The sequence below is a fragment of the Carassius gibelio genome, chromosome A14, assembly GCF_023724105.1.
Source record: "Carassius gibelio isolate Cgi1373 ecotype wild population from Czech Republic chromosome A14, carGib1.2-hapl.c, whole genome shotgun sequence".
Taxonomy (NCBI): Eukaryota; Metazoa; Chordata; class Actinopteri; order Cypriniformes; family Cyprinidae; genus Carassius; species Carassius gibelio.
The window spans coordinates 7,531,189-7,548,823 of NC_068384.1; the positions used below are offsets into that span (position 1 = coordinate 7,531,189).

General features: G+C 37.1%; 3 protein-coding genes across 3 annotated transcripts; 1 reads left to right on the forward strand and 2 right to left on the reverse strand.

The window, feature by feature from the left end:
• Positions 1-4: 4 nt before the first annotated feature.
• On the reverse strand, positions 5-4,052 carry ccng1 (cyclin G1). Its single transcript, XM_052614952.1, has 6 exons — positions 3,858-4,052; positions 2,802-3,065; positions 2,458-2,711; positions 1,885-1,963; positions 1,704-1,814; positions 5-905 (listed from the first exon to the last, which is right to left on the reverse strand). The coding sequence occupies exons 2-6, from the start codon at positions 3,063-3,065 to the stop codon at positions 714-716; spliced, it is 900 nt and encodes a 299-aa protein (XP_052470912.1). The 5' UTR covers positions 3,858-4,052; the 3' UTR covers positions 5-713.
• Positions 4,053-7,873: 3,821 nt separating this feature from the next.
• Positions 7,874-11,293, forward strand: LOC128027388 (GATA zinc finger domain-containing protein 1). The gene is made up of 5 exons (XM_052614957.1): positions 7,874-8,268; positions 8,625-8,747; positions 9,074-9,133; positions 9,223-9,406; positions 10,896-11,293. The coding sequence occupies exons 1-5, from the start codon at positions 8,089-8,091 to the stop codon at positions 11,075-11,077; spliced, it is 729 nt and encodes a 242-aa protein (XP_052470917.1). The 5' UTR covers positions 7,874-8,088; the 3' UTR covers positions 11,078-11,293.
• Positions 11,294-11,739: 446 nt separating this feature from the next.
• Positions 11,740-17,436, reverse strand: tmx2a (thioredoxin-related transmembrane protein 2a). The gene is made up of 8 exons (XM_052614955.1): positions 17,245-17,436; positions 16,636-16,696; positions 16,433-16,546; positions 16,268-16,344; positions 15,484-15,590; positions 15,091-15,156; positions 14,871-15,000; positions 11,740-12,092 (listed from the first exon to the last, which is right to left on the reverse strand). The coding sequence occupies exons 1-8, from the start codon at positions 17,431-17,433 to the stop codon at positions 11,913-11,915; spliced, it is 924 nt and encodes a 307-aa protein (XP_052470915.1). The 5' UTR covers positions 17,434-17,436; the 3' UTR covers positions 11,740-11,912.
• Between the last annotated feature and the right edge of the window lie 199 nt (positions 17,437-17,635).

Sequence of the window (17,635 nt, forward strand, 5' to 3'; positions counted from 1 at the left end):
TGTCTTACATTTCAATGTTGTCTTTATTGAAAGGTTCAACTACATCATTTCCACGAACGCTGCTCTCAACTTCAATATCGCAACCAAAGCAGATTCTCAACTTCAAGCCGCTTTTTTTAATTTTTACGTGTTTAAATGAGACTTTAGTAGTGACCAAATGTAAAATGAGCTGGTCAGTTTAGTAACCAATTAGTGATTTTCGTTCCTATTAGAGGCAAATAAAGCCTGCATTTCTATAGCCATCCAGATTCCTCTAACAGAACGGCATCATAAATGAAAAAAAAAATAAAATAAAAATCTGGTTTCATCACCTTGGGTAGGAGTGTGCATTACGACAGCTGACAACCTAGGGCTGGAGTTAAGGGTTTTGGGCCTGATCTCTTGGTTCTGATGTTGTTTTTGTGTTGAATCTCAAAACCCTTCTCCCTCCTCTTCCACACGGTGGACTGAGGACCTAGGCGGTTCTATACTTCACCGCTTCAAACAACCAGCGCGTCTGCGCCGATTCAGATGAACATACTGTACACCTGCGAGCCTCACCAGCTCAAACTCACCCTTGACTAGCCATCAAGACGTGAAATAAATACAGTCAGGTTTCAAAGAGGACAAAGACCGAAGGAAAGGAAAAGAAAAGTTAGCAGAGATGTTAAGACTTCAGTGTCTGGCGCCTGTAACTAGCGTTGAAGCGTTACGGGTCGCTCGACACTGAGGTGTTAACAGGTGTATTCGGGGATGGTGGGGAGATGGGCGATCTTGTAGTAGCTGTGCTTCAGCTGTCTGGCGGTTCGACCCGAGATCATCCAGCGCAGTCTCTGGCCGTTCGGTTTCAGGATCTTGGAGGAACAGTATTCAGACAGACATTTAGCCACGAGCTCCCGCACACAAACCAGCTCTCCAGCTTTAACCTGAAACACAGAAAAACACTAGAATTAAAACACTGAACCCGAAAAGTTTTAATGTCAGGATTAAGTGAAAATTCACGGTTTTGTAAATGGATGTTATGGTTTTATTCAGCGGGTTATTTGTAAGGTTTAAAGTGATGTAACTGGATCGAAACCATGGATTTATTAGCACCCTTTGAAATCAATATATATATATATATATATAGGCCTCTTTTAATGGTTACCTAAAATTTTTGTAATCAAATAGCACATCAATTGAACTGAAATCATGACAGTTTCTTTTCATTTTAATTACACAAAAATATATTTTTAGAATTGATTTTTGTCTGTGTGTGTGGGGGGGGGGGGGGGTGAAAAACAAAAATTGATGCATTAACGGGTTTTTGATTAAAACATGGAAGAAACAATCTGGTTTAAATGCACCAACCTACCTTTGATTTATTCTTTCCAAGATTGACAAATTCACTGACAGTGTTACACAGTAAATTCCAGTTTTATTTCCACATCACGGAAATCAAAGGGCTCTAAATTTAATGTAGGACTTCTCTAAAACACCTAGTTCCTTTAAACCCGCCGCATACAATAGAGAAACACAACCAAGTCCCACCCTACATTTCTTCCTCTTTTTAATAATCCATTCATCTTAAATGAGAGCCACACAATCGATCGTCAACTTCAGCTTCATTGAAACTTAAATTTGATGTCATTTGATGCATCAACACTCCATTGTGTCTGTTGTACGTTATCCCTCCCGTTTCCAAACAAACTAATCTTTTAGTAGAAATCTGTCAGGACACTTACAGTCAGAGTCTCCTTCAGAGCATCCAGAGCCTCTCGGAGAGCAGGCATCGGCTCACACTCGTGCTGATCGTCGGTCTCCAGAGCCAGAAGAGCCAAGGCAAGCAGCGACGGCTGGAGAGACAGAGCTACAGTCAGACTCCACACACACTTTAACCGTTTCCAAACGCTCTGAAACACTTACCTTGATCTTAGTGAAGGTAAAGGAGCAATGGCAAGCCTTCAACTGAGCCTCCAGCCTCTCGATGTTCAGACTCTGCTTACTGAGGAGAACACGGGAACTTGTTTTAATGCATGTCTATTACACCGTTTAAACCAGGCTGTGATCATTTAGTTTCAAGAAATGCTTTTATTTAACAAGCATGCATTAATTAGAATACATTTATAATAAGTCAAACTATTTGAATTTTAAAAAAAGGCACTTTGTGCAACAGTGAATCCTGAAAAATTCCACAAATGTACAGAAAAATAAGCAGCACAGCCGTTTTCATCATTGATGGTAAAAATAATAATCTGAAATGTTTCTTGAGCAGCAAAAAAAAAAAAAAAAAAAAAAAAAAAAAAAAAAACGAAACCCATTTTTGAAGGATTTCTGAAGATCATGTGACACTGAAAATTCAGCTTCGATCACAGAAATAAATTACAGCTTACTATATATTGACATAGTAAATGGTTTTTTATTACTTCCAAAAATATTTAAAAATTTTACTGTGCGTTTTTGATCAGATTAACTACGTGTATACACAAACAAACTCACGTTTCTGCATCCAGCTGCTGTTGAATGTGAGCGTGAAAGAGTCGGAGGAAGTGAAGGGCGGTCGGAGCCTTGATCTTCCAGTAGAGCTTCTCCAGAACGATCTTCTCCATCCTCATCATGTCATGGACCGTGAAGCGGTTCTGGCTGATCCGGATGAGGTCGCTGGCCAGAGGAACGCTCTTCTCCTCTTCAGACGTCTTCACAGCGATGTAGAAGCAGCACAGACCCACACAGGCCAGATGCTTGGGCTGGATCTGACCACACAGAGAATAATAAATAAACACCCGGGATTCAAACAGAGAAGGTCGAGGACTGAATATATAAATATGACCGAAAGCACACACCTTCATCACAGCCAGGAACCGATCGAGAAGATTCACGGCGAGGGAGAACGTCTCCGAACTGAAGCCGAAGAACCGCGTCAAGGAGAGAAGTTCTCGGACTTGAAAGTCTCTCAGCTTGACCGTCATCCTCAGACCGTTGTCTGGAGCGGACTCGATGACCCGCAGGCCGCAGAGTTTGGGCTGACATCTGGCTTCGTGGTCCAGAAGAGCTTTGAGCTGGAGGGCAAAGGGCAGAGCCCCGGCTCCGGTCACCTGATCAATCATCTAAAATAAAATACATATTAAATAAAAAAAAATTATCTAGAAATTTTTTTTTGCTCAAGAAACATTTCAGATAATTATTAATCATTATTATTATTATTATTATTATCATCATCATCGTCAATCCTGAAAACAGCGTGCTGTATATTGTTAAGTAACTTGGTGGAAATTATTCATTTTTAATGATTCACCGATGAATAAAGTGCAGCATTTATTTAAAACAATTGTTTGTGAAATTATACATTTAATATTTTTGAACAAATCAATGCTCGCTGGTTTAAACAAAATTTCTTGAAAATAAATAAGCTTAGCTGGTTAGCTATGAGTAACTATATAACGTAAAATGCTAACACTAGCTCGTGTGTTACCAGTACGATAATGTAAGTCAAAAAAAGTTTGAATGTAACTTCCAAAATAAATTAAAAAATACAAATTCGGACTTTAAACATGAAAGATTTTAACTATTTTTAAAAACCACGGTAATCGTGTAACGTTTAACCGTGTCCACATTGTAACGTTACACCTCTGGGAACATGTCTGGGCATGTCCTCTAACCACTTCAGCTCTGTTAAAGCGATTTAGCATCTGGGTTTGTGTCAATCTTCTCTAAATCGCATCTTTAAATACATATATCCATACTATTACACTTTAAATATACTTTCCGAGTCATTTGTGTTACGTTTAGCGTTCGAATAACGAGTCTCGTGCGGTGGAGAGCATGTGTGACGTTAGGCCTGCAGCTACAACGTTACATAAAAAACCCGAAACAATTATATAAGTCAACGAACTGCTTACCTTTCGTAGAGCTGACGGTCGTTTTAAAAACTAAAAAGACGAGTTTGTAGAGTTTATGAAATAAAACACAAAAGAAAGTTATTAAAAAGAAAGTTTTAAGTATGTAAGTTTAAAGCAATATAACTTCTGCCTTGCACACCCCAACCCTTGGCGTCAGGCGATGACGTGCAGTCTGCGTCCATGCTTTATACTCGGAGAAACTCCATATCCAAACATGGGTTCACCTTATTGGGCAGAGCTCCGTCTTTCTGAATGCCTATTGGTTCGGGTTCGTCTGTATGCGTCGGCCACGCCCCCAAAGGCCGGGGAGAGGCGGGGTTTACACGTTTCGTAAGTGCAGTGAAATCCAGCATGTTAGATATTCAGCGCACTCCTGTGAAACAAGCTAAAACAACTTTTATATGATATTATATATGAATCTTAATCCAGTCATCTGGGTTAATTGTTTTCTGTGGCTATGGAGCATGCAGATTGAAGGCAAAAAGGAATACAAATACGTATAATAATATAACATAATACCATGCAATTATATAATATAATATCATCATCAGAAAAGATATGAAGGCACAAAGGAAAAAGAATGCATATAATTCAATATAATAATATAATATAAAATGGAGAAAAAAAAAGCTAGTGCCTGTTTTAAAATATATTCTGTTAATAGCCTTCTATATAATATAATATAACTCTGTAGTGTTCAGTTATGTCATCGGACATTACAATATAGTTCAGAAATGAAACGAGAACGATATTTTCCTTGAGGTTTATTTCATGTTCTAGAGGGTTTTAGAAGGTTCTAGAAGGTTCCAGGGGTTTTAAGACAACAACATTTGACTAAAACAACCAAACATCTGAATATAATACACATGCACTGAGGCAGTGACTCTCATGGTCATACAAACACTCATATAATGACAGATAATAAAAGAAACACAAATGGTTTGTGTGTGAGGATATTGTCAACATTTATAAACACATGCTCCAGATTCACAGACACATTCTGTAAAGATATGCGAGAGGAAAATGGATAAAAAAGAAAGGAAACTTTCAAATATTTATAAGATGTTTTGTAAAAGATGTACAATAATGTCTGTGTTGTTGATATTATAAAACAAATTCACTTTTTTAGATTGCTTAATGCTTGATTTCCAACAGATGGCGCCAAACATTTCAATAAACCCACTGCAAAAACCTTCACAGCTAAAGCAAAGAACATGCATCTTACAAGCATCCTTTTTAGCATTTCATATAAGCATGGATAAACACAGTTATTTCTAGAATGAGATGACATGACAATCTGATATCTTTGATGCACAGACAGCGCTCAGTTTATTCCAAGATGGTCTTAAAAAGCCAGATCCCCTTCAGAGCCGAGGGTTATAGACCTTCCTTTTCCACAAGCTTTCCCTCGGGATCCTTTTAACCCTGAGCCTAGTTACCAAACTGAGCTTCGGCAAGCTTGAGGGGTTTATTTTCATTGTGTGAGATGTGGAAGAAGGTCTAGCGTTCCACGGTTAATGGCCTGTGCAGGAATGCAGAATAAGAGGCTATTTTCTCCAATGCATAAATGCATTTTCCTCATATATGTGCATGCAGGTCTGGGATGTTAAACAGGCATGATTAATTAAGGATGCTGCAGACCACTGCTGATGAATATGCAGGCTGATTTGAGAATGCTTAATTATTTCCTCCTGATTAAATATTCAGATATTTAAATAATCTTCTGATATTAAACGGGGCAGCTCACTTTATGCCCCCTGTTGTCTGTTTGGGTGGCAAAGAGAGCGTGCTCACAGTCACAGCTTGAACAGGAGAGCATACAGAGATCCCGCTGTCTGTAGCACATGCCTCATTATTGAGATTCATCTCTAGCACTTTTTCTTTTTGCCGGAGAGCTTGGCAAGCTGACATTGAGACTCCAGGCTAGAATGAACTGAAAATGCTTGACATGAACGCACCTGACGGCTCACATAGTGAGGGAAGCTGAGCAGATAAACCTGAAGCCCTGAGACAACACAGGAGTCTAAAACACAATGAGCAGCCATAGCTTCCACTTACACGTTCAGTGAAACAGAATGAATACAATTAATAAAAAGCTTTATAATTGATAAATATCAACATCAGTAGCTATTCTCTGGAAAGGCTAGTTCCTATGCAGGCTATGTATTATTTATAATATTAATAATATTTCCTAACCATCGTACAATGCCAACGCATGACACGGTGCTATGAGAAGAAAAACACAGAAATACATTTAAACAAGTTTGATTTAAAAGAGTAATCCTAATATGTGACCACAAATCCCAGACCACATCATCTGAAAGCTGAATAAATAAGCTTTCCATTGATGTCTGGTTTGTCAGGAGGACAATATTTAGCTGAGATGCAACTATTTGAAAATCTGGAATGTGAGGGTGCAAAAAAAATCGAAATACTGAGAAAATTGCCTTTAAAGTTGTCCTTTGCAATGCATTTTACTAATCAAACATTAAGTTTTGATATATTTATGGTAGAATATTCACAAAATATCTTCATGGAACATGATCTTTACTTAATATCCTAATGATTTTTGGCATACAAATTAAAATATATTAGAGAAAAGAAAAAAAAATCACACAGAAAACAGCTGTTTTGAAATGTAATAATATTTCACAATATTACGGTTTTTACCATATTTTTTGATCAAATAAATACAGCCTTGGTGAGAAGGAGATTATTTCAAGAAATTTTATTTTTTTCATTTTTTTTTTTTTTTTTGCAGCAGCTCTATGAGTATTTTACACACTCTATGTCCAAATGTAAAGAGAAACCCTTCTTAACTCTTAATGCCCATGTCTTTCTACTGCGCTTGAGTCTCCTAGATGACATTTAGAATATTGCATCACACTGTGAAGGATTTCCAAACAATTTCCACAACCGTTGTTACAATACAGCCAGAATTAAAGTCTAACAACGCTCCCTTTTTATTTTTTCTAAAGGAGTGCAAAAGGGTGACAGCCCTCCTGAGTGGAGTGTGTGATCCACACAGCATTCGCCAAGTGAAGGTCTGCTGTGTCAGCCTCAATCTGTCTCTGTGTCCTCGGCCGTGCCAAGCTGCCATGATGCTACAGTACAGGAGCACACTTATCCTGGCCTTCTCTCCAGGCATCACAACAAGTGCAAACAATGAGCCTAGCAATGATTCACATGTCAATAGAGAGAGAGAGAGAGAGAGAGAGAGAGAGAGAGAGAGAGAGAATGCCACATATTGGCCCCTAAAGTCTTTATGTGAGAAAAACACCACTGGTTAAAAACAAATTGTTGCTTATTATTGAAGTCACAATGAAATGAGGATAGCAACAGATTTTGTCTTGTGCCTTTTATCCGAGTGAGGAAAATATATGAATTTGTGAATACATCGATCCGTTTCTTACTGTGAAACTTATTAAGCAAAGACAAGGTGTTGCTTCATTTAAAAATAATAATATTATTTTCATGCAACATTTAAAGGAATATTTCACCCTTAAAATTTTCTTCATTTGAACATCTCTGGATGCTCAGTGAATGGGTGCCGTCAGAATGAGCGTCCAAACAGCTGATAAAAACATCACAATATTTCACTTTTGAGTAATTCTCAAGTTCTAAACACACTTAAGAACTGTCGCTTCCAGCTAAAATATGAGTCTTTAATAATAAAAAGTGGTCTTTTCTGAATGAGGAGAGAAATATGCACCAGCCAAACCAGTCTAAAACAGCTCTAAACACATAAGTGGGATTACATCAACTTTTGCTATAAGGAATGACCCGTTTTTACAACTTTTTTTTTTTTTTTTTTGACTTAAGTATTTATGTTGATGGTATTTTATATTTAAATGTATTTGTTTGTAGATAGATAGATAGATAGATAGATAGATAGATGGATAGATATTTTCTTTCTTACTTCAAATTTAAAGATATTAAACAGCGCCCTCCAGTGAAGTCTTTTTCCTCCAGACATCAGGACTTTTATTCTAAAATTTGCCAACTCTTCTCCCGGATGTTTTTTTTTTCTTCCCTTCAAACATACGGGACCTATTACCATTCATTGTTTTCAAAATGCAAGATATGTGTTTGAGATAGGTCATATTTCTTCTAGATCAACATTTATTGTAGTTTGTTAGCTTGCATTCCTACAGGAAAACACGAGTAGTTCAGAAATAACTTTACTAGAGCCTTGTAAAGGACACTTTGCTGCTGTGTGTGGTCAGCAAACATGCCTCTCGGGTTAAAACCATGCTGTTCTGTCTGCAAGACCAGCTCTTCTTCCATGTGGAAGAAAGGAAACCAGGGGGAGGTTTTGTGTAATAACTGCACGGGTAAAAACATTACTAGTGGAAGCTCCGGAGCTTCTGCCTCATCCACCATCCAGCAGAATAACGGCGGAGGAAAACAGGTTTGAAGTCGTTTTTATTTTTATTATTTTTTCGCTTAAGCTATTTAATAGATATAGAATTTAGAAACAATTTATATATAGAAACGTCATTTTGGGAAAAAAAAATACAACCGGAAATAATGTACACGCGTAACGGTCTTCTACACGGAGCGGGTCGCCCTTATGTGAGCGCCGCCATCATGACGTCATAATTGTCCAGCGATCACTATCATTTGTTTTTATTATTATTGTTTTTTTTATTTCCTTCTCTTAAATGCCATCTTACAGATTAAGATAGTTCTTTTTTTAACACTGCTTAAAAATAAAGTTTCTAAACAAAACCACTGATACTACTATCCTCTGTGTTTTTTTTATAGTCCAAACATGAAATCCACAGACGCTCCGCTCGGTTACGAAGCACCAAGTACAAAGCTCCGGCATCCGAGAAGAAAGTCTCAACCAAAGGAAAGGGCAGACGACACATTTTCAAATTGAAAAATGTAAGTGCTTTTCAATCAGTATCATTTATGTGTTTTCTTCCTCTATTTGGGTTAAAGGAATGAAAATGTGCTCACCCTCAGGCCAGATGAGATCTGGATGAAGTTGTTTCTTCATCAAATTTAGAGAAATGTAGCATTGCATCACTTGCTCACCAATGGATGTGAATGGGTGCCGTCAGAATGAGAGTAAAAGCATCACAATAATCCACACCTCTCCAGTTCTCCAAATCTAATGAAGAAACAAACTCAATTAAATTAACTCAATTAAAAAAATGTCTTTAGTAAAATGCAATGACATTAATGTTACCTTTTTTACATTTGCATAGCCTATCAAAGCACCAGAGTCCGTGTCAACGATTATCACGTCAGAGTCCATGTTTTACAAGGTAAACGCATCTTTCTACTGTTCAAACTGTCTTTTAAAGTGTTTTTCTGCCTTTTTCTATTCACTAACCAACACTTGTCTGTTGTTCAGGGCGTCTATTATCAAATAGGAGATGTCATTAAAGTAATAGACGAGGACGACGGTAAACCGTATTACGCTCAGATTCGTGGTTTCGTCCAGGATCAGTACTGTGAGAAAAGTGCTGCATTAACTTGGCTGATCCCGACTCAGAGCAGTCCTCGAGATAGGTTTGATCCTGGCACATACATTGTTGGTAAGTTCATGCAGGAATACTTTGTTTTTGTTCATTGTTGAATAGAGGTGTGCGATATCTATGATAATATCGTAATTGTTTTAATTGTACGTGAACTTATATTATGGAGTGTGTCGCTTACTTTGCAAAAAACAAACAACAAATACACGTCTTGAGAGTCCTAAAGCATTGACTGAGTGATGAAGACTATTAGAATGCAGTTAAAATGACCATATAATTCAAGTTATGAAAGCTTTTGTTTACGTTTTTGTCTTTATATTTATAAGATATGATATAGTTATGTAATAGCACACAAGCAAGAGTACCGTTTTCTTGAATATTTGTGCGTATGATTGCACACGTGATCTTAAAATTATATAACAATTAAAAAAATAAGGTAATATTGAGTGAGCTACATTTTACACTTACTATTGTGTTTTTCGGAAAATGAAAATAGTTCTGATCAAAGCTGACGCAGAACATCGGTGCATCTCTTTTTCAGAGTTGAGTGATTTAAACTCTCTGACTATTAATTATAAATTCTGAGAAACAAAGCCGCAATTCTGAGAACTAAAGTCAGAACTACGAGATATAAACAATTTCAGAATTGAACAATTGCGTGTTATAAAGTCAGAATTGCAAGCTATAAACATAATTGTGTGTTATAAGGTTAGAATTGTGAGATATAAACAATCGCGTGTTATACAGTCAGAACTGAGAGATATAAACATAATTGCTTGTTATAAAGTCAGAATTGAGAGATACAAACATAATCGCGTGTTATAAAGTCAGAATTGTGAGATATAAACAATTGTGTTATAAAATCAGAACTGAGAGATATAAACATAATTGCTTGTTATAAAGTCAGAATTGCAAGCTATAAACATAATCGCATGTTATGAAATTTGAATTGTGAGATATAAACAATCGTGTTATAAAGCCAGAATTGTGAGATATAAACGATCGCGTGTTATAAAGTCAGAACTGAGAGATATAAACATAATTGCTTGTTATAAAGTCAGAATTGAGAGATATAAACATAATCGCGTGTTATAAAGTCAGAATTGCGAGATATAAACAATTGCGTGTTATAAAGTCAGAATTGCAAGCTATAAACATAATCGCGTGTTATAAAATTTTAATTGTGAGATATAAACAATCGTGTGTTATAAAGTCAGAACTGAGATAAAAACATAATCGCGTGTTATCAAGTCAGAATTGAGAGTTATAAACAATCGTGTGTTATAAAGTCAGAATTGCGATATATAAACAATTTCGTTATGAAGTCAGAATTGAGAGATATAAACTTAATCGCATGTTATAAAGTCAGAATTGAGAGATATAAACATAATCGCGTGTTATGAAGTCAGAACTGCGCGATATAAACATAATTGCATGTTATAAAGTCAGAATATCGATATTGCACATCCTGTCATGTAAAATTTGACACATGGTTAATTATTTGATTTTAAAGCTTCCTTTTTGTAAAAGCTGCGATTTCTTTGCTCAGGCCCTGAAGAGGACTTGCCAAGAAAAATGGAGTACCTGGAGTTCGTCTGTCACGCCCCGTCAGAGTACTTCAAATCCAGAAGCTGCCCTTTCCCAACATTACCAATTCGTCCAGAAAAAGGCTACATCTGGACTCATATAGGACCGATGCCTGCTGTGGCCATCAAAGAAACTGTAGGGTGACGTCAACCCCCGAAATCAGACTTTTTTAAATTTCCAAGACATTTCAATAGAATTTCAAGAACTGTGATGACGATTGTGTGTGGAGTTGGCCATCGAACAGTAGATTCGAAAGAAACATTTTTATAGTAAAATTGCAAATGGAAACTTTATGCATAAAGTTCAGTTTTGCAACACATCATGCATACTTCAGACGTGTATAAAGTCATATCCGGTTAACATGTGTTGTCCTTGTGTGTCTTTTAAATGCATTTTCTGAGCTTTTCCAGTGCTTTGGAAAAGGCAGCAGCTTTAAATACTACACTCTTCGAGTCTGTACTGGTGTCTTGCTTGAAAAATGGATTCCGATGTGAGCACAAACAATATAATATATAATTTCTCTAACTCACATGGAGAGTGTTTCATACTTCTGAGTTTTCTAAAGCTTCAAGACTTCGAACATGCGACTACACTTTTGTTTCAAAGTCCGTATCCATTAAAGTACCTGGAAAGGACCAGAGTAAATATATAGATTTCTTAATCTCTACCTACTTTTGAAACTTACCTCTCAGTTAACCATACAGTATTTTCAATTAGGTTTCAATGCATTGCCGACATAACAATAACCATGGCTTAGTAGTTTCTGCTCTTCTAAATCAATAAATGATTAGTTTTTTGGGGGTGTATACTTTTTTAAGAATGTATCATTTTATTAACTAACACAAATGACTCCGATTTGAACCTCAAGAGCAAATGCAACACCGGTCACAAGATGATGTGATGCACTTTTCAATCCATCTGTTCAGTGTGTGTGGGTTCAGGATCATCATAAATGCTGCATCCCTTTCTGTTCTGTGTCTTATTTGTCTTTCTTGCTCTCTGGTTCCTCCTCATCATCTTCCTCCTCTTCATCATGTGGCTCCTCTTCTTCAGGAGCCTCCTGCAGGAGTGTCTTCAGCTCCTCGGGCTTCTCTCCTTTGCTCAATTTCTTACATCTCTGGAATATCTCATTTAGGTTGAAATCCCGAATGATGTTTTCCTGTTAAACACACAAAGGCATGTTTTGGTGAAGAACAGCGAATTGCTTTGTATGCTGTGCTGCTGGGTAGATCACTTACACATGGTTACTGATTACAGAATAAATGATGAAAATTGTAGTTAGGAACTGAATTACACGTGTGTGACTCTGGAGCACAAAACCAGATTGAAGTCGCTGGGGGATATTTGTAGCAATAGCCGAAAGATGATGCATTGCATGGGTCAAGATTATTGATTATTATTATTTTTCTCTTATGCCAAAAATCATTAGGATATTAATTAAAGATGTTCCATGAAGATATTTTGTAAATTTCCTACTGTAAATATATCAAAATGTAATGTTTGATTAGTAATATGCATTGCTAAGAACTTAATTGAACAACTTTAAAGGTGATTTTCTGAATATTTAGATGTTTTTGCTCCCTCAGATTCCAGATTTTCAAATAGTTCAAATAGCATTTCAGCTAAATATTGTTGTATTATAACAAACCATACATCAATGGAAAGATTATTTATTCAGCTTTCAGATGTACATCTCAATTTCATAAAATTGAACCTTATGACTGGTTTTGTGCTCCAGGGTCACAAATTAAAGTTTTGTTTAAACTCACCCTTAAATGTACCATATTGAAATAAAAAGCAAAGAGAAAGAACACCATATTCCATTTTTGTTTGGTATAAACGTCATAGAATGCATTAAACGTGACATTAAACAAGGGTTTCTCTAAACTTGTCTTAATGTAAGAACTGCAGAGGGCTTGAGAGGTAATAAAAAAATGAAGATTGAATAATCAAATCGTAAAAATGCACAATAAAAATTAATTAAAAAACCTGAATTATATTTGATTTGTTTAACCTGCATGTTGATGTGACCGTCAACCCACAATAAAAACGTTTGAGAATCCCTGCATTATATAAACAAACATTAATAAACGGGAAACAGATTGCATTAGATTAGCAGTGTCTGTCCACATGGGCAAATGCCACCCTAAAAGAAAGCCTTGCCACCCCTGCTGCCACCCCAGTTGTCAACAACGAATTAAAGGTTATGGCCAATTTGAAAATTTACGAGCGCGAATCTTTCGTAATTCGTGATCCCGCTCCCAACTCCCAAACTGACTCAAATGATTCGCGAACCCGCTCCGAACTCCCGAACTGATTCAAATGATTTGCGATCCCGCCACGAACTCCCGAACTGATTCAAATGATTCGCGATCCCGCTACGAACTCCCGAACTGATTCAAATGATTCGCGATCCCGCCACGAACTCCCGAACTGATTCAAATGATTCGCGAACCCGCTCCGAACTCCCGAACTGATTCAAATGATTCGCGATCCCGCCACGAACTCCCGAACTGATTCAAATGATTCGCGATCCCGCTACGAACTCCCGAACTGATTCAAATGATTCGCGAACCCGCTCCAAACTCAAATGATTCGCGATCCCACTCCGAACTCCCAAACTGACTCAAATGATTCGCGATCCCGCTACGAACTCCCGAACTGATTCAAATGATTCGCGATCCCCATAACTGACTCAAATGATTCGCGATCCCGCTACGAACTCCCGAACTGATTCAAATGATTCGCGATCCTCAAACTGACTCAAATGATTCGCGAACCCGCTTTGAACTCCCGAACTGACTCAAATGATTCGCGAAACCGCTCCGAACTCTGACATATATTCAGATATAAATGTAATTTAAAAAATAAGTTAATAATTTTAGGTTTTCAAATATTGAACCTGCCAAACAAAGTTAACCACTTTTAAATAGCATGAGGATACGTAATAACTTCGTTTTGTGTCAGAACTTTCACACTTTCATTCATAAATTCATCCAGTTTGCGTTTGAAAAGCGACAGGGATTGAATCGCAGAACTGGAACTTGCTGTATAAAGAAGAACGTCACGGAATTCAAAAGTAGAGCATTTAATCAAATCTCGATATGGACTAGTGTCTGCAATATTAAAGGTGTTCAGTACCGTCGCTCCCTACACGCAGAGAGGGGCACCAACTCCCAGAGGGAGTTGGACGAGTCTCAATTTAGGGACCGTCTCTAAAAGTTACATGCGATATTGGTATACACTTTTCTAACGTCAGTAGCATTTAAGGAGAATTACTTATAGTCATAAAAACAACTGTAATTGTTCATGTAGGTGTCAGCTATAATGTACAATTGTATTAAATGTTTGATATTTATTAAAATAATCTGTAAATCATATGTAAATTATGCTACTGTTTCACATGGGCTCAAACACAAATTTGAAGCTCAATAGCATTTGAGGAGAAAGACTTGCAGTCATAAAACAATTGTAATGTATTCATTTAGGTGTCAGCTTCAATGCACACACGTTATACATTTTTAATATATATTAAAATAAAGTATAAATCATTTAGGTAATAACGAGGCCCGTTTATCACATTCCCGTGAAAGATTTTTTTTCTCAGGTTCCCTTACGAAAACTACCAATCATGGTTCTTGTAGCCATGGTAACTGCAAATTAACCATGGTTTTGTTACTTCAAATAATAATTTACAAAGTATTAACATACTGTAATATTTTTTTGTTGTTGTTGCTATAAAAACAGACCTAAGCCATCAATAACCTTTAAAATGTGCACACATACTATTTATCATCAAACTGTGATAACTGTGACTAAATTCAGTATATATACATATGTTGTCCCCCCTCAAACATTCCTGCCCCCTTCTCACCACCCCATCAATATTTTTCTAGATCCGCCCCTGTCTGTTCATCTTTCTCTGGTGAAGCTTTACCTCGGTGAAACTCCACCCAATGGCTCTTCCCTTCGTGTCCACTAGAGGACGCCGCACAAGTTCTCGACCTCCTTGAAGGAGCAACAGAGAAGGAAGCTGCTTGCAGAGCGGCGAGGGGTTCACCTTAAACCTGGAATCAGAGCAAAGCTAATGCAACTAGTAATGCAAGATATATCCCTGAGCTGGTGCTGAAAGGAAGATACAAGGCACACAGACTCACCTCTCAGCAGCTGCTGCATATTGCCCAATGTCCACTTTTCCAAATTTGAGACCTAAGCAGTCATACCTAGTGGACATTAAAGCAAGAAGCTGTGAATTTATAACAGCTAAGGCACAGCGTGAAAACCAGCTTCACAGGACTCAATACTTTCATAAAACAAAATAAAACAGAGCAAATAAAGTGTAATGATATTACTAAAAACAGTGTAAACAGTGTAGCTCCTCAGAATCAGTTGTGGTTGGAACAAAGTGGTTGCCGAGCAACACACAAATGTAAACAAAGGTGTGTGTTACTTTGTAGCGTTATTTAGAACAGCTTTGAACGTGGCTCAGCCAATCAGAATCAAGGAGCGGAACTCTGGGCTTTATAAAAGGTCATTAACCCTTGACTTACTTGAGTGACAGGTCAGCGAAAATGGGGGCAAATGTCTGACACTCTGGAGACCAGTTGGCATAAAACTCAACGATCCACGTCACACGACCGTCCCTCTGCAGCTCTTCCTGAAAAACGAGTAAAACAAAAACAAAAAAAGAGGATAAAAGTCTTAGTTTCTGACATAAGATAATTAATTTTAGTATAGTATTATAGAGTGAGACATACAATTTGGATGAAGCCTTTTATATTAATATAACATGCTATTTATAAGAATAAGGCATTTTTGACAAATTTGAAATGGATAGAAATGATAACAAATCACATGGTCAAACTGTCTTAAATAACAAATGGTTAAATTGAAAAGAAAAAAACATCTTAAAGGAATAGTACACCTATAAATAAAAATGAAAATGTACTCATCCGAGATGCGTTTGTTTCTTCCCTCAGATTTGGAGAAATGAATCAGTGTCTCATCAATGGATGCTCTGCAGTGAATGGGTGCCGTCAGAATGAGAGTCCAAACAGCTGATAAAAACATCACAATAATCCACAGCACTCATTCCATTAGTAAATGTCTGGAGAAGACAAAAGCTGAAACAAATCCATCATCAAGATGTTTTAACTTTGACAAAAATACATAGTTTTTATCAGCTGTTTGGACTCTCGTTCTGACGGCACCCATTCACTACAAAGCATCCACTGATGACACACTGCTACATTTCTCCAAACCTGATGAAGAAACACACTCTGGGATGACCTGAGGGTGGGAACTGTTCCTTTAATGCTGTAATGTTTTACTCACATCTAAAGTGGAGTCACTGAAATATTTGATGAACTCAGGGCCCATGTAGATCGGTGGTTTACATGTGATAAGGAACACTGTATAGAAAAGACACAGCATTTATTTTAAAAACCACAGTTTTTGCTCTTGATTATTTTGACAGCATGTTTTATATCATTTATTTACCCACACACAGCGTGAGGTAGAGAAGGCCAAGTCTCAGGTCCACTCGGAAAAACAGCACCACGTTCGCCACCTTACTGAAGAGAAATATATTCCCTATGTGCTGCTCCAGTGTTACTGAGAGAGAGAGAAAATTAATAAGGCACCATATAGCAATGCAAATATTATTCATGAATATCTTGTGTGATGAACGCATGCAAACTTACTGGCTCTTCGGTTCTTCATCATGACAATAGCGCTGAGAAACATTAAAATCTCCACCTCCCTCTACACAGATCAATTACACCTTTTTTCAATATTTAAACACATTTGAAAATGTTTGCACACACATATACATATAGCTAAATATTTTTCAATTTGAAATATATGTTTTCTGATGGAATATCTGTTTAAAAATAATTTATTTCTGTGATCAAATCTGTATTTTCAGCATCATTACTCCAGTCTTCAGTGTCGCATGATCTTCAGAAATCAGAATAATATGATGATTTTTATCAATGTATTATCAATAGTGAAAACAGTTGATCAAAAAAAAATTATGCTAAAAAAACAGCTTTGATCACAGAAATAAATGACATTTTAACACACATTCACAAAACAAAACAGTTATTTTAAATTCTAAAATTTAACTATTTTTACACTATTTGTTATTAAATAAATGCAGAGACTAATGTAAATAAAATCAAATGTACTGTTCTTACATACATATTTAAGCTATATAACTATGCCACTGTTGTACAAAACACACTACGATGCTGTGAGCATGCATGCACGTGTAAAGTGTTATAATAAAGGAATACTAAAACAGCACAGACCCAGTCGAAGGCGCAGGAGTTGCTGTCCTCTCTCTGGGACGGTAAATGCTCGCAGAGTCCCGGACAGCAGCGGACGAAGGGAAACGCTACGGTCATCAGCAGTGACAGCAGATAATAGGGCCGATAAAACCATTTATAAACCTTTGGAAGGCAGTATAAAGTGGAAACCAGTCCTTTAATTAAACTCATTGCTGTAGACGTATAACAGACTCCCACGTGCTGAGGTAAAGCGAGGAGAGAGTAGAAATAGATAGAAATAGATCACTGACAGCTGAGTGGTAACTTGATGCTTCAGGTCATAGAAACGCGTTTCGAGAAAACGGTTTGAAACCGAGGCTGCTCGCTTCCCGTAGACTGACGCGTTTTCTCTCGGCGCGGGTTTTTCCAATTT

What these genes read in the sequence shown, in the direction of transcription:
- ccng1 (XM_052614952.1), bottom strand. Translation starts at nt 3,065, where the DNA reads ATGATTGATCAGGTGACCGGAGCCGGGGCTCTGCCCTTTGCCCTCCAG. An exon ending in GGTTCCTGGCTGTGATGAAG is followed by an intron (nt 2,712 to 2,801) that starts GTGTGTGCTTTC and finishes CTGTGTGGTCAG; the next exon opens with ATCCAGCCCAAGCATCTGGC. An exon ending in CAGCAGCTGGATGCAGAAAC is followed by an intron (nt 1,964 to 2,457) that starts GTGAGTTTGTTT and finishes TGTTCTCCTCAG; the next exon opens with TAAGCAGAGTCTGAACATCG.
- LOC128027388 (XM_052614957.1), top strand. Translation starts at nt 8,089, where the DNA reads ATGCCTCTCGGGTTAAAACCATGCTGTTCTGTCTGCAAGACCAGCTCT. An exon ending in ACATTTTCAAATTGAAAAAT is followed by an intron (nt 8,748 to 9,073) that starts GTAAGTGCTTTT and finishes ACATTTGCATAG; the next exon opens with CCTATCAAAGCACCAGAGTC. An exon ending in TCCTGGCACATACATTGTTG is followed by an intron (nt 9,407 to 10,895) that starts GTAAGTTCATGC and finishes TTCTTTGCTCAG; the next exon opens with GCCCTGAAGAGGACTTGCCA.
- tmx2a (XM_052614955.1), bottom strand. Translation starts at nt 17,433, where the DNA reads ATGAGTTTAATTAAAGGACTGGTTTCCACTTTATACTGCCTTCCAAAG. An exon ending in CTACCTCACGCTGTGTGTGG is followed by an intron (nt 16,345 to 16,432) that starts GTAAATAAATGA and finishes TTTTCTATACAG; the next exon opens with TGTTCCTTATCACATGTAAA. An exon ending in TATGCAGCAGCTGCTGAGAG is followed by an intron (nt 15,001 to 15,090) that starts GTGAGTCTGTGT and finishes CTCTGATTCCAG; the next exon opens with GTTTAAGGTGAACCCCTCGC.